This window comes from Leptinotarsa decemlineata, unplaced genomic scaffold (genome assembly GCF_025532065.1).
Source record: "Leptinotarsa decemlineata unplaced genomic scaffold, Ldec_3_MD MMD2_tig00000199_RagTag_RagTag, whole genome shotgun sequence".
NCBI lineage: Eukaryota > Metazoa > Arthropoda > Insecta > Coleoptera > Chrysomelidae > Leptinotarsa > Leptinotarsa decemlineata.
Genome location: NW_027412544.1, coordinates 9687830 through 9703831, shown reverse-complemented (window position 1 = coordinate 9703831; position 16002 = coordinate 9687830). Strand labels below are relative to the sequence as shown.

At 34.7% G+C, this 16002-nt stretch overlaps 1 protein-coding gene across 1 annotated transcript; it reads right to left on the bottom strand.

Annotated features, from left to right (window-relative positions):
- Positions 1–4223: 4223 nt before the first annotated feature.
- Positions 4224–15303, bottom strand: LOC111511043 (uncharacterized). Its single transcript, XM_023167050.2, has 3 exons — positions 15037–15303; positions 4924–8397; positions 4224–4466 (listed from the first exon to the last, which is right to left on the bottom strand). The coding sequence occupies exons 1-3, from the start codon at positions 15260–15262 to the stop codon at positions 4339–4341; spliced, it is 3828 nt and encodes a 1275-aa protein (XP_023022818.1). The 5' UTR covers positions 15263–15303; the 3' UTR covers positions 4224–4338.
- Between the last annotated feature and the right edge of the window lie 699 nt (positions 15304–16002).

The window sequence follows — 16002 nt, the reverse complement described above, 5'->3', positions numbered from 1 at the left end:
TCAGTGGCTGAAGCCGTTGAACAAAATTCTATCTAGTTCACAATTCCACTACTAATAAAAAAGGACTTGGACTGCTTCAACATTTCAAGCCTTCATTAATATTATTTCTTGATAACGAAGACAAATAGGCGATTTTCTTAGGTGTGTCACCCATCTTCAGACCATTAATCATTTTTCTCTAGCAAGGTAAATGTAGTTGAATCGGATATCACACAATTTTGCTTTTTGTGACAATGAATTTGTTGGGTGTCAAATCACGAATCGTTATGTTATGACATCAATTTGCTTTGTATGGCACAGTTCTTGGTAGAAGCACTCGATAAGAGTTGATATTTACTTAGAACTTACAGAATGCATTCCAATCTTGTACCACTATTGTATTTATTGTTTATTCACGATCTTTCTGGAATTACTGTTTCTCCAAAAGCATTTTGTGCCGATGACCTCAAGATTTTTGACATGAAAGATATTGCAACTAGTTGCATATACAGATTTATTTTTCAGTGATGTTATGAAAATCACCTCCAATTGAATATTTCCAAAGGTACTCTCGTTATATATTGCAAGGAGTATGAGACAATTGAACAATAATGTTCCAAAAGCCAATATCAAGAGATGTAGAGAGATCAATAACTGGGTTTCATTCTTGATCGTGAATTGATTTGGAAAAAATGTTTTCTTGAGCAAACAAAATATATGGGTTTCTAGTGGGACAGTATATTCAAACAAAAACAACTGTATATTATAGTTAGTCAGAAGTAAAGTAGAATACAATTTCTCTATAATACAGTAATATATATAATCAGTAATTATATCTTCTGAGAGAATCTATTGTCCAAAATTGATTTATAATAATTACTTGTTGTCTAGACATTCGTTACCAATGTATAACAGAAACCATCGATTGTAATTATGTGTCAGAATTTAAATTCAATATGTCATCATTGTGACATTTTCTCCAGTAATGTAAAAGATATATATTCAGTTCTGAAAGTAATTCAGTAGTATCCCTTTAATAATACTATTGCACATGTTTTAGTAGGTAATATCTTTATTGTATATCCTGGAGTTGTTTATTAAATGAATGAATGTTTTATTGACACCTCTTCAGAAACCTCTTGTGGATGTATTTTCTAATTGTTTTACTTTTTGGAAATGAAGATCACTTTTTGAATCTAGTAAATTGTAAATACCTCTGTAATTTTCGATTCTTTATAAAGCACAAATCAAACCTGTTTTTGATTATTCCCGAAATATGTGTAGTCCCTTAGAATACCTTGAAGCAAACAAATGTAATATTCCACGGCCGACAACTGTTTGAAAATCATTTTCCAGATTTTTAGGCCGTGGTCTGCCAGTTTTTATGCCTGACGTTTCGCCTACTACTGCTGTAGACATTGTCAAAGATAATGTGGTAACGGTGGCAGTGCCCGAGTTGGTGCTCGATTTTTTGTTTCCGTTGCGTTGTTCCGAACGCATCGACTACGATGCTGGTTTTTGACACGTCACCCAGAGTCAGGCATAGAAACCTGCAAACCATGGTCAGAAACAACCCGAAGAATAGATTTAACATTTTGTCATTTACCAACAATAATCCTATCATGATGTAACCGGTTATGGGATATCAGGAAGTTTTTCATCCTTATTTTTGTTATCTGAAGTAAAATTGGATGTTCAATGATGTATAGTCTATCCATTCCCAATTGGAACGGCAATGAAAATAAAAGAGTACAATCATAAACATTTCTTGCCTGTGGTCCCTAGTCGCCCAGATAGTTAGTAAACGTGCTATCAAATGTAGTTGAAGAATAAAGGCTCGGCTAGCTGGACTGGCTGAATACTTATTGTTTGTCCGTTTCACAATATTTCTTCATTAGTGCCGTGTGTTCGTGGGGTTAGATGAGGTAGTGAGTGGTTTTGCAAACCGATTTTTGAAAACTTTCATCAGAGATCAATTACCCTAGCACCATCTTCAGGAGAAGCAAATTGATACTGAATCTAAAGACAAGGCTGTTTATATACCTAAAGTTTTTGGTCCGGTACGGACTTTGTTGGTTAACTAATGATTATCCTAATTGATTTTTCGGTAATTAACTAGTGGAACCACTACCTGCAAATTAATTTGTCTGCTTTTTAATCTTTTGTTGACAAATTAATTTGCTGGTAGTGGTTCCACTAGTTAATTACAGAAAAATCAATTAGGATAATCATCATTTAACAAACAAAGTCCACTTCAGACCAAAAAACTTTAGGTATAAAAACAGCTAACCCTTGTCTTTAGATTCACTATCAACTTGCTTCTCCTGAAGATGCTAACCTTGTTAGCGAAACCCGCATCGAGTGCAAAAATATCAGTTTGGTATTATGGTAATTGATCTCTAGAAAAAGTTTACAACTTTTACACCAAAGGTTCCAATCTCATCGTTTAAACTGATTTTTGTGAAAATCTTAGTGTTCTTGGGTACTTTCATCAATATGGCTTTCTGGAGACCTTTTGAAACAAATGATAACATTACGTGTGAGGAATCTGTGTCAATCGACAGGAATCCGGAATTTGAAAATAGAGACTTACACGTTCGAATTCAGCGAGTAATTTTAAATATTCATGAATGCTTGAAGAAGGAAAACTGTCACACTTCACAGAATGCTATTGTGAATAGAATATGCGAGTTAACGAAACTATCTCGTTCGACAGTTCTTCGAGTCATTAAAATAGGGGATGTCATTGACCATGCAATGAAACGAAAACAAAGGAATGAAAAATTCGCAAACGTTGATGGTGCTACAAAAGATGTGATTCGGCGAACAATTTATGGTATATACCATAAAAATGAAGTTCCAACCTTGGAAATGATTTGGTATAAATTACTCGACTATCCCGATTACAATTACAAATCTTTAGGAACTCTACGAAATGTCTCATTGTCTTGTGGTTTCAAATATACAAAATTGAACAATCGGATGGTCATAATGGAATTGACACGCATTGTTCAACTCCGACAAGAATAATTGAGGCGAATGAAAAGATACCGAGAATCCAGCAGACATATAATCTACTTTGACGAAACTTGATTTGACACCCATGATGTTGTCCAATATGGCTGGGTAGACGAAACCAAGTATTGTGTTTTAAACACACCTTCTTCAAGGGGAAAACGTGTTATAATTTTGCATGCCGGGAATGAAAATGGTTTCATACTTAACGCTTTGCTTCTGTCGGCCAAAAATATGAAAGATTCATCTACTGATTACCACGAAGATATGACAGCGGCTTTATTCGAATCCTAGTTCAGTAAGCAGCTCCTCCCAAACTCGGTTATTGTTGTGGATAACGCTTGGTATCATTCTCGGTTATTAACTACAATACCAAACAATAACACAAAAAAAGCAGATATTGTTGATTTCATGCGAAATCATGACATGGAAATACCCGAAAAGATTCCAACGAAAAAGGTATTACTGGCGACCATTAAACAAAGTAATTTCAAAAAAGAGTACCTATATTATTGATTCGATGTGTGAAACACGTGGTCATATTCTCTTACGTTTGCTTTCATACTATTGTGTGTTGAATCCAATTGAAATGGTTTGGGCCACAATGAAAGGAAGCTTGCGGAAATGTAATCAGTCACCGACTTTGAATGCTGTAGTGCTTGACAATATAAGGCGAGTCGTGAATGGAGTAGGTAATAATGATGTGTGGAAGAACTGTATGGCCCACGTTATGAAAGAAGAGAACAAATATTATGTGCAAAGTTCCATAAATCAGATCGTTATTCAAACCGATGATGATTCCACCTCATCCGAATATAGCGAAGAAGCTTTTTTATTTTTCTAGCAATTTTGTTGGCCTCTATTATTATGTAAATAAATGTTGGACGATAATTTGGTGTGATTATTTGTGTTTTCATTGTATTTTAGAGTTTTCGACTCGGAAATCAACTACCTTAAATTTCGAAGTTTTTCATAATTTTCCTTGGTGGAAAAATTCAGTTGAGATAACTTTTTCATGGGGTAATCAATTTCTATGATTGTAAGAATAAGTAACTGAAAAACTACCACTGAAAAATAATATGCCGACGCCTATGTCGAGGCGGAAATTCCTTCTCTGTGCTGTTCCAATTGGTATTGGAAATACTATACAAGAAGAAATAGATATTTGATATCATCCTATTTCAATAAACAACTTTTTTACTCATTGCATTTAACAAATGAAGGATCAGTTTTTGTATTTGATAATTTTATTATGTATTCTTTCTGTTACCTCTGAAATTATAATAAATATTCACGTGATTATATTTTTATAAAAATCCACTAAAATGAATTTCACTTTTCACTTTAGACACAATTACATGTTCTTTTGGGGTAGCAATATCCTGCGTGGTTACCTTTGTCAACACATTGTAATCTGCAAAGTTGGGGGTCACAGAAATACCACGAATATTTTCCAGATGCCGCTAATATTCCTGAAAAAAGACAAACATATATTGTACATCTTTTCCACTTGATCTTATCACTAAGGTCTTAAAATATTTGTTTAAAATTTATATACCCAATTTTTACACGTATTTTGATCAAACATTGTGTATCATCCATATCCATTTTGAGAACAACATGTGAGTCACAATCCATTCAAGCATATATATTTTTAAAAATGGCATTTTGAAAATATTATGTATACTCATGTATACCTTCAACAAAAGAAGAATGGATGAGAGGATTGTTTGAACATTTGGTAGAATATTAAACAGTACCTTTCAACCGAAGAATACCTCAGCGTAGTTGACAGCTGGTATTCATTGACAGTTTTTGTTGAAGAAGTATTTTTTTATGAATTCAATCTCAAATGTATCGATACGGTGTTACCTCAATATCAGGTATGAACGAATTGAAAAATAATAGAAATTACGAATAAAATCTTACCCAGTTGTTTCTGTCTTATTTCAATTTTCTTTCTAATAATATTTCTCTTGTCATTATGATTCTCCCTTTTCAATTTCTCTTCTTCCTCCAGTTGTTTTTCTGCATCCTTTCTTCTCTTTTCTTCTTGTTTCTGCAGTTTTTTCTGAAGTTCCTTCTCTTTTTTTTTCGTCTTCTCTTCAAGCTTTTTCAATTTTTCTTGCCATTTCTCTTCTGCATCTTTTTGCTCTTCTTGCCATTCCTCTTCTGCATTTTTTCGCTTTTCTTGCCATTTTTCTTCTGCTTTTTTTCTCTTTTCTTCTTCTTTTCGTAATTTATCCTGTCGTTTCTTTTCTTTTTTCATCTCCTTTTCGTTCTTTCCATCGTGTTCTTCACTTCCATCACTGTCACTTTTCTCATCTTGTTTTTCATTTTCTTCGTTGGAATTTTCATCTCTTTCTTTTTCTCGACTTTCGTCTTCTTGGTTTCTGACTTCATCTTCATCTTCTTCAGGGAAATTGCTATTATTATCACCGTCCCTATCCTGTGAAGAATCTCGTTCAGCTTCATTCCCATTGTCTCCCTTAGTATTATCGGTATTTTGTGTTTCCTGGGGTTGATGATTACTAGATTGGTCTCCATTAGTGTTATTATCTATTTCTCCAGATGCTGAATTGTTATCTTCAGAAATTTGGTTTTCTTTTCGCGATGTATCTGGCCGTTCTTCTTCTTCCCTTATCTCATTTCCGTTCTTTTTATCCTGTTCTTCACTTTCAACGTCATCATTGTCACTGTCGTCCTGTTCTTCATTTTCTTTTTTTGTGTCTTCATTTCTTTCTTTTTCCCCACTTCCATCCTTCTGGTTACTAACTTCATCTTCTTTTTCTCCTGTGTGAGCATTGTCACCGTCCTCATCTTCCACGGAATCTAGTTCAGCTTCATTTTTTTTGTCTTCCGTAGTATTATCAGTATTTTGTGTTTGTTGAGGCTGCTGATCAATAGATTGGTCTCCACTAGTGTTATCGTCTTTCGTTTTTTCCATTGCAGAATTTTCAATTTCAGAAACTTGGTTGTCCAAACCATTTTCAGATTTGTCTACATTATTATCATCATTTCGACTTTCATCAGCACTGGTCTGTTCAATCACCGACTCATTACTATTTTCTTCTGGTTCATCTTCAGATTCCTGCTGATTTATTTTTTTGTCTGCTGACTGCTGATTCGGTTCATCTTCTTGCACTGAATTTTGGGCAGTGTCTTCATTGACAGAATCATATACAGCATCTTTTCCTGATTCATCAATTACAACATCAACAATTTGTTCATTTCCTGACTCCTTTTGAGATTCTTCATCATCGGCTGAAATTACGCCAGACTGACCGGTTTCCTCGTCAGTTTCAATTTTGTCGTCCAATTGAGGCGGGTTATCTACAGCGATGGGCTCACGTGCTTCATTGTTGTTATTGTTTTCTTGAACTTCCTCCCAATTATATTCATTTTCATTTTGTTCCTGTGATGCTCCTCCCGCTACATTTTCTGTATCACTAGAATGGTTTTCTGGATTGTTATCTGCATTTTCCTGGTCATTGTTAGCCACAGTTTGTTGATTTACTGAACCGCTATCATCTTGTCCAGTATTTTCCGACTCTGGTAATATTTCAGAATTGTTATTGGAGTCATCAGATGTTTCACTGTTTTCTTGAGCATTATCAGATACAGTTTCTCCATCAACAAGATCAGTATTTTGAGAACCTTCATTTTGTTCAATATCTGCTTCATTCTTTTGATTGCTTTCTTCAATTCCTTTTTCGTTGTTCACTGGCTGATCTCCATTTCCTCCATTATCGGTATTTTGAGCAGCTGTAGTCCCAATATCTGTATTTTGATGAGCACTATTTTCTTGAGCAATATCAGACACAACCTCTTCATTTACTAGTTCTTCTTGCTGAGCTGGAGTTTCGTTATCTACAGCGATGGACTCACCTGCTTCATTGTTATTTTTGTTTCCTTGAACATCCTCCCCATCATATTTATTTTCATTTTGTTTTTGAGAACCTTCTCCCGCTATATTTTCTGTATCCGGAGACTGGTTTTCTGGATTGTTATCTGCATTTTCCTGATCATTGTTAGCCACAGTTTGTTGATTTACTGAACCGCTATCATCTTGTCCAGAATTGTTATTAGAGTTATTGAATGTTTCACTGTTTTCTTGAACATTATCAGATACAGTTTCCATATTAACAAGATCAGTATTTTCAGAACCTTCATTTTGTTCAATATCTGCTCCATTCTGTTTATTGCTTTCTTCAATTCCTTTTTCGTTGTTCACTGGTTGACTTCTATTTTCTTCATTATTGGTATTTTGAGCAGCTGTAGTCCCAATGTCTGTATTTTGTTGAGCATTATTTCCTTGAGCAATATCAGATATAACCTCTTCATTGACTTGTTCCTGTTGCTGAGCTGGAGTTTCGTTATCAACAGCGATGGAGTCACCTACTTCGTTGTTATTTTCATTTTCTTGGACTTCCGCCTCATTATATTCATTTTCATTTTGTTTTTGTGATGCTTCTTCCGCTACATTTTTTGTATCCGGAGACTGGTTGTCTGAATTTTCCCGATCATTGTTAGCCTCAGTCTGTTGATTTACTGAACCGCTATCATCCTGCCTACTATTTTCCTCCTCTGTTAATATTTCAGGATTGTTATTAGAGTTAGATGTTTCACTATTTTCTTGAGCATTATCAGATACAGGATCTCCATTAACAAGTTCAGTTCTTTCAGAACCTTTATTTTGTTCAATATCTGCTTCATTCTTTTGATTGCTTTCTTCAATTACTTTCTCGTTGTTTACTGGCTGACCTCCATTTTCTCCATTATCGGTATTTTGTACAGCTGTAGTCCCAACATCAGATACAGGATCTCCATTAATAAGTTCAGTTCTTTCAGAACCTTCATTTTGTTCAATATCTGCTTCATGCTTCTGATTGTTTTCTTCAATTACTTTCTCGTTGTTTAATGGCTGACCTCCATTTTCTCCATTATCGGTATTTTGTGCAGCTGTTGTCCCAATATCTGTATTTTGTTGAGCATTATTTGACATAACCTCTTCATTGACTTGTTCTTGTTGCTGAGCTGGAGTTTCGTTATTCATATCAGTAGATATAACTGAATTGTTGTCATTTACAATGGGGTTATTTTGTCCCTCTGTTTGTTCATCTAAGGTGATATCTTTTTCCGAATCCTGCGATTGAGTGATCTCTGACGCTTGTATGTTTACTGTTCCATTTTCAATTTGCTTCATGTCGGATTCAGTTACGTTATTTGAATTGTTCTCACTCTGGGATGTTTCATTATTGATGGTAACCGATGTACTAAGACCTTCAGGTGTAGTATCTTCTCCAGGATCGGTGCCATCTTCAATACAAGTCTCCTGTGAATCGAGAGTGGTATCTCTATTAATATCGTTGACATTTTCATCAAGATCTGCTGCGATGTCACCTGAAAAAATCAAAGGATTTTGTGATTGCTGATTTCATTTTTTATAACATCTCAAAAATGAAGGAACATGGTTGATTCAGAATTATGGTAGTGTACATTTGATTCACCGAATCATTATCACCACATACCTACCTCATTTGGTGAAAAAATGGTGAAATGAAATGAATTGAATGGGTATATCATAGGAATGTTAGATATATTCGGACTTTCATTGTCTAAAAAAGTGTTGACCAATTTGAAATCTGAGAGAGGATGAATGAATGAAATAAAAATAATACTGCAACTAAAATATTCTGATGAGTTATCCAAAAAATGTATTGATATGAAAAAAAATTAATAATTCCACAGGTAACTGAAACTCTGAAAATTAATATATGAAAAATGTATTTATGTTGAAATATCTATTCGATGTAAATTTATACCTACTAAAAAAAGTCGGTTCTTATGAAAATTGAAGGGTTGAAATGGATTATGTTCTCGTATAGAGGGCAAACCTAAAAGGTTCTGATGGAGGGCAAAATCACAAATATTTACCAATCCATGTGATAGGTAAAGGAGTGCCCGATGTTGCTCGAGTCACGATCCTATATCCATAGAAAAAGAACATCACTTTGTATGTGAATAACGATATGGTATCCTAAATAAACAAGGTGTGAAGGTTTTTAACAGTTTCTTTGACAGGGCACGCATTTGCCATCAGACATACGATTTGATGTATTTTGTAACCATCCACATGTCATCGTCAGTAGAATGCGAAACTTTCCTCAAAAATGTTGTCATTTTCAATGGCACACCCTGTATTCCACCTCATTTTTGAATTCTTCCCATGTTTTAGATTCTAACTCATATATCATACCCTATACCCAAAATGAACCGTTTTCGAGTTATTCGAGTTTTTTTAGAAAAAATGACTGATGCAGCCTCTCGAACATACACCATTTTCATGTAAATTAACATTTTCAAAAATATGCAGCTAGTGGATCGTGATAATTGAAGGATCACGCATCATTTTCACGTCCACTGAATAATCGACAGGGTGCGCAAAAATTAGGGTCCAATAAGTGAATGAGAAAAATAAAAAATCTCAACTTTTTCAAATGGGAACCCCATTTGTTTCCTCGAGGTTCAATTCCATTATGAAAATAAGCCCTTCCATATACCCAAAACTTATAATTTTGGTGATAAAATTTCTCTGTGGCCTGGTTTCTATTGAATATCTCATGAAAAAGAATCCCATATTCAAGACAAAAATCATGATTAGAATAAACAACAATTTCAAATTTAGTTTCAATGCTAAATAAGAACATGTGACACTTTTATCAACCGCTTTTTTATTGTTCAAATACATTGCCTCCAACTTCTAAGCATTTTACACTGCTCCGTATGACGTATCCTACAGCTCGTTTTATCATGTCCGGTGGAATAGAATTGAAAGCAGTACGAACTCTCTGCTGAAAATCTTTTTTTGTTGTTGGCGTGTTAGAATATACCTCGTTTTCTATATAACCTCAAATAAAAAAAATCCATTGGAGCTTAATCGGGCGATCGCGGTGGCCATAATTTAGGACCGTCAGTTCCAAACCACTGGTCGTAATAAGTTTCTTCTGAATACATCTTCACCATCTGATGATTATGTGGAGGTGCTCTATCATGTTGATACTAAATTTTTCAACGGTCAGCGAGCGTCAGTTTTTCCAAATTATCCGTATCGCGATTTTTTCGAATATCTAGGTATTTTTCACCTGAAAATGAAAATACCTGTTGGTCTGTTATGTATTTTCTAGATGCTATGCATGTTTATTACATGACTAATCTGATGTCATTTCCTTTAGTGATGTATTTTATTTTTTTTTAATCAATAAAACAATGCAATTCCGATACTTTTCAACTAACCATTTGAATTTTCGTCATAGAAGTAAAGCATAACTATTGCGTCGTCTTCAACAGCGCAGTAAACATTTAAATTCCAACGGTCTTGAAATTGACGTTCCCGAACTGAATGTGGGTTTAAATGTATAGATCCAGTAGTGAGAATTCCGCTTGTTGAATATCCTATTTTTGGTAAATTTCGCTTCGTCGCTCGTCGCATATAATATTCCTCAAAAATTGGTCGTTTACTTGATTTTTCATAATGAAGAACTCCGCAAAGTTATTTCTTCTCTTATAATCGCATTATCTTCATTGTCAACCACCGTTTTAGTTTTGATAATTTTCCTTTCGAATGATCCAAAGTTCTTAAGATTGGAGAATGATCTTCTAATGATATCTGGAGATGGTTTCGGTTTTTCTGGATACCTTGTAGCATAAGCATCAGGTTCTGGTTAACACCTTCGCATTCGCCATAAATCACCAATAAGAAATCGGGATTATTATAACCAGTAAGAGCCATATTGTACCTTCTGAGAGCACGAATCTGACAATAAACAATTTTATTTCATTTGTCACCAAACATTGTGTTGAAAGATGGACAGCAGCTTACTAGAAATATCAACATTTCGGGAAAGTATGTAAATATAGTGGAATATCTTCAAAATTATAAGTTTTGGGTATAGGGAAGTGTATCATAACTAGGGCTTATTTTCATAATAGAATTGAATTGAGGCTGCATCTGTCACTTCTTCTAAAAAAACTTGAATAACTCAAAAACGGTTCATTTTGGATATAGGGTATGATGCATAAGTTAGAATCTAAATCATGGGAAGAATTAAAAAATGAGGTTAAATATTGGGTGTGCCATTAAAAATAACAAAGATGACGTCACTTTCGGTGAAACCCGTATTCTCCATTAGTTCTTCATTCATCCTATCAATTTTCAGAATCGCCCTACTTTCAGTTTTCTATATATAGATCGCGTTAACTCGTCAAGATATACCCTGTATATGGTGCATATGACATGCCCATGTTCACGTAAAAAACACCTTACCCCTGTCCTCTTATGTGGACCTACGACTTTGTAGGTACGCGTGACGGATACCCGACGGAAAAACAATAAATAACTCAGCTAATGTCGCTCAGAAAGCTGAAGCAAAATCATCAGGCACGGCACCTGTGCAATGTCTTCCATTTGGAAGATTTCTCGCAAGTAACTTTCTATATATGAAAAGCAGATATTGATTTCATTTGGTCGGGACGATCACCGATATAGATCGGTTTTGGGGTAGTTGCCTCTCGTCAATACCGGGCAGGTAATTTCAGACAGAGTAAACTGTCTGACTATTCGGAACAAACAAAGTTAATTTCAACTAGTCATACGTTCTATCTGCAGTTGATTCAGTAGAATGTCCACTACGCCACCTGCAGACAAAGTCCGGAAACAACTTCACAAACACATATCCCGGGGTGGGAGTCAGAATAATAAACATATTTCGGAGAGGTGCATATGACACGCCCAAGTTCAAGTGAAAAACTCCTTACCCCTTGCCTCTCATGTGGAGCTACGACTTTGTAGGTACATGCGGCAGATACCCGATGGAAAAACAGAAACTGACCCAACTAATGCCGCGCAGAAAGCTGAAGTAAAACCATAGGCACCTGGGCAACGTTTCTCATTTGAGAGATTCGTCGCAAGTAATGTCCTGTATATTATGAGAAGCAGAAATTTATTTCATTTGGTTGGGACGACCAACGGTTTCGGGGTACTTGCTCCTCGTCACTACCGGGTAGGTCATTTCAGACTGAGTGAACCGTTTGAATATCCCGAACAAAGTATCCGTTAAGTTCACACTCAAAAATACCAAACGATCCTGCGATTTTTATTTCACGCGGTAGACTGTTGAAAAAACGGCAGTTTGCACTGGGAAAGCTTTATTGTGATATAGAGTGAGCTGTTGAAAAACTGGTTTGAATGTTCAAATTTGGCAGCTACGTACATTCTTTCAGAGATTTTTAATTTTTTTATGTTGGTGCACTCGTCTCGAACATATGTTCACAGGTTTAGCTGTTTATTATATTTAGTTTGTTGGTGAGAGGCATAAAAGGGGCATAGAAGTGCTCTGCATGTTCGGTGATTTTCTGCTTTCAAATAATATAGATCAAAGAATGTGCATCAAATTTTGTGAAAAAAAATGGAATTAGGTGCTCAAAAACACTCGAAATGTTGACAGTACCATAAAATGACTGTACTTCGAGTGAGAAAAATGTTCCCAAGGGCTTTTCAGAGAAGATCGACAACCGATGAAACTGTTCAGAAATTGAAGAAAATTGTTAAGAAGAATCGTCGAACCACTATTAAAGAAGTTGTTGAAGATGTCGGTATGGCGGCGGGCTCATGCCATGCAATTTTCTCGTGAATTTTGAGCATGAAGTTCGTGTCATTGATGTTCGTTCCAAAATTACTCAATTCATAACAAAAAAAAACGTCGCATGAGAATTGTTGTTGCTCAGTAATTGTTGAATAATGTCAACGGCAATCCATAACCGGTGACGAATCATAGGTATATTGTTATGACATCGAAACCAAACTCCAAATGTCCCAATGGAGGAGTCCAGGAGAGCTAAGACCAAAAAAAACACCAAATTCTATCAAATGTCAAGGTTTTGCTGTTCTCTTCTATAACCGTGGCGTAGTGCAGCAGGAGTTCTTGCGGTCAATGGTCTTACGGTCAATGATGAGTAATATCTTGAAGAGACGCAATACGATATTGTGGAAAAATAATTCATGGCTTTTGTATCATGATAATGCGCCTGCTCACTCGTCATTGCTCGTTCATAATTTTTTGGCCATGCCAAAGCTACCGTAATCACCAGATTTGGCTCCCTGCGACTTTTTTCTGTTTCCAAGATTGAAGAGACCCATGGAAGTACGACGTTTCACCACGATTGAGGAGATGAAAACCGAAATGCTAGGAGAGCTCAAGGACATACCAAAAAGCGCATATCAGAACTGATTCGAGGATTGTAAAAAACGCTGGCACAAGTGTGTTATATCTGAGGGAGACAACTTTGAATGACACGAAATAGAAATTGATGAATAAATGGATATTTCTTAAGAAAATCAAAATTCACTTTATTTTCTTAACAGAACAGTATTTCACTACTTCTGCATTCTAAAGAGATGTCATATAATAAAATCTGTAACTGTTTGTATAATCAACTATCATCATTGCATTTCGTGAAACAAACTACTCCCACTGTGTCTGTACGTCTGAATGCAATAAACGAACGGAAATTCATATGATTTTCAACAATGAATGACGTCATTCAGTAGGGAGATTCATTGATGTTTTTATCAGTTGGTGAAATATGAAAATATTATTAGTTCACAGCCAGGACAGCGGTGCTATCTGTGGTGGATACGATATCAATTCTTATCAAATTGAATACGTTTGTTACTTTGAGTATTCCATGTATAATGTACATGGAATTTCCCTTTTCACTATAAAATTCAAATTAATATCTGTGGAGGTATCGTGAAATTGAAACCATCGCGCGACAAAATAATTTCAAGTGACCTGATGCGTTACATATGGTACATACGAGCATATGTATACAGGTACATATTCTCAGTTATCCATGTATAGCCCGGTCGGGTCATAATTTTACATTTCGCAAATATATCTGAACTCAGATTTCACAAAAAAATGTCTATCGAAAATGAGAAAGATATTTACAATTCCCGAACTGAAAATCCAGAACTGTCTCAGAAAATGCTATAGTTTGAGTTTTTGATGACACTTTAGGAATGTTGAAATGATGAATCTTTATATTTTGTTCGATTATTTTTTTCTTTAGACTCTGAGTCATTCACAAATTCAAAATAAATAGTCAATTTTCACAAAAACATGTTCAGAAGTCAACGGTTTCTATTTCAAATTAGCTCATTTTATATTTTCATTTTTGTTGAGTCTGAAATATAATTTGGTGTCTGTTTTCCTAATTTCAAGAAATAGGCAACTTCATTAGCACAGAAACTTTTTGGGGTATACATACTGTATTTGTTTATTTTGTTTTTATACTTGAATAGACTTTTTGATAAGTATTCATCATATTTCGATTGTGAAAGTTTGAATATCCTGAACAACGAAAAACTGGTAAAAAAATGGTAGGTAATATTTTTAGAGGAAAACTGAACTTTCACCAGAAAAACTACAACAATTGCAGAATATTTGTCTTCACCTGGTTATCTGACTCTCTCGCATCATCATTTGCTTTTCCCAAAAATGAACTATATTCAAAAATAAGCAATTTGGATGGAGGAATGTAAAAACTTTGGATATTCATCCATATTATTTTATCTACTCAAATTTGTTTCTTCAAAGAAGCCGATGACTAATCAAGATGATTACTAATTTCTATATTTTTGAGGGAAAATTCAAAATACAGTTCGGCTTCTATATCGATTTGTATCGTACCCTCATCACGATTTTCATCAGCATGAAAACTTTCTGGAGTACTTTCTCCGGTTTATTTACAGTCAATATATATTCTTTACAGTTTATGTTCAATACATACTGGCATAGTTTTTCTGATAAGCATTCATCATTTTTTTTGTTGACAACGGAAGGTTGAAAATCGCAATCAATAGTTAAAAAATTGATGAATAATAATAAAACTTCAAGAGAAAAATGGAATGGTTGAAAAAATTATTCATAGAGTTCCAACAACTAAAATAAACGATCATTCAATAATTTATTTCATTACCTCGCTGGTTATCTGACTTTTCTCTACCATCATTTACTAACTGAGATTCATTTTCATCACTCAGAAATGAACTATAATATTCGAAATTCTTCTCATTTAACCACTTAACTTCGTAGGCATCGTTATCAACGACGTTGACCCGGTCAACAAAGTCACCAGGAATAATTGCCGCTGTCGAAAGCGCGAAACAAAAACTCAATATCAATCTCATTTTACACTTTAACATTTCGTTCGTTTTGTTCGTTCGATTTGAAGCCGAAACAAATTTTTGTTTTTTATATACTTTTCAACGAGAACAATACCTCTTGTACAAATATGCGTCACCTCTTTATCTGGCATTTTTCACCATAAAGTTTGTAATTCTCAATGGTGGTAAATAATGATAATACTATTTTATTTCATATGAGTTATGCTGTGTTAACAAAACATTGGATAATGTAATAAACTACTTTGGGGAAAATAACATTTGAGAACATCCTATGCTGATTACATGGAAAATTCCTTTCGTGAAAGTAAGGAAACTATCTTTCAAGATTTAAATGTTTGTCTTTTTCAGTTGAGGAAGTCGGACACTTCTCTTGGAGAAAGAAAAATCTGAAAATTTAGCCCAACAAGCATTTTGCCTGAATCAAGTATGTATGTAATGAAAATGAAATTGAAAATCATGAACAGAATGATTTAGAACACTAAAATTCAGCCGTCCAAATTTTTTGATTTTGTAACATTTCATAGTGAAAATCACTTGTTAATTCATGTTGAAGTTTTTATAAGTTTTCTATAAGTCCTCACGTTCTCAGGTCGATTATCAATATGATTTTGTAATAGACAATTTTTCGAAAACTTTCATCATATAACGTACTCATGAATCACATTGGGCAATGTGGGTTATACGAAGATAAGAAAGAAAGCAATCTTGCTTCTAACCAGTGTAGAATTCAAAAAATAAATTCACGCTAGAAGTCTTGA

Coding starts and splice junctions, on each gene's coding strand:
- LOC111511043 (XM_023167050.2), bottom strand. CDS start 15,262: ATGTTAAAGTGTAAAATGAGATTGATATTGAGTTTTTGTTTCGCGCTT. Junction 8,398..15,036: donor AAAGTCAGATAACCAGCGAG/GTAATGAAATAA, acceptor TGATTTTTTCAG/GTGACATCGCAGCAGATCTT. Junction 4,467..4,923: donor AATAAGACAGAAACAACTGG/GTAAGATTTTAT, acceptor GTCTTTTTTCAG/GAATATTAGCGGCATCTGGA.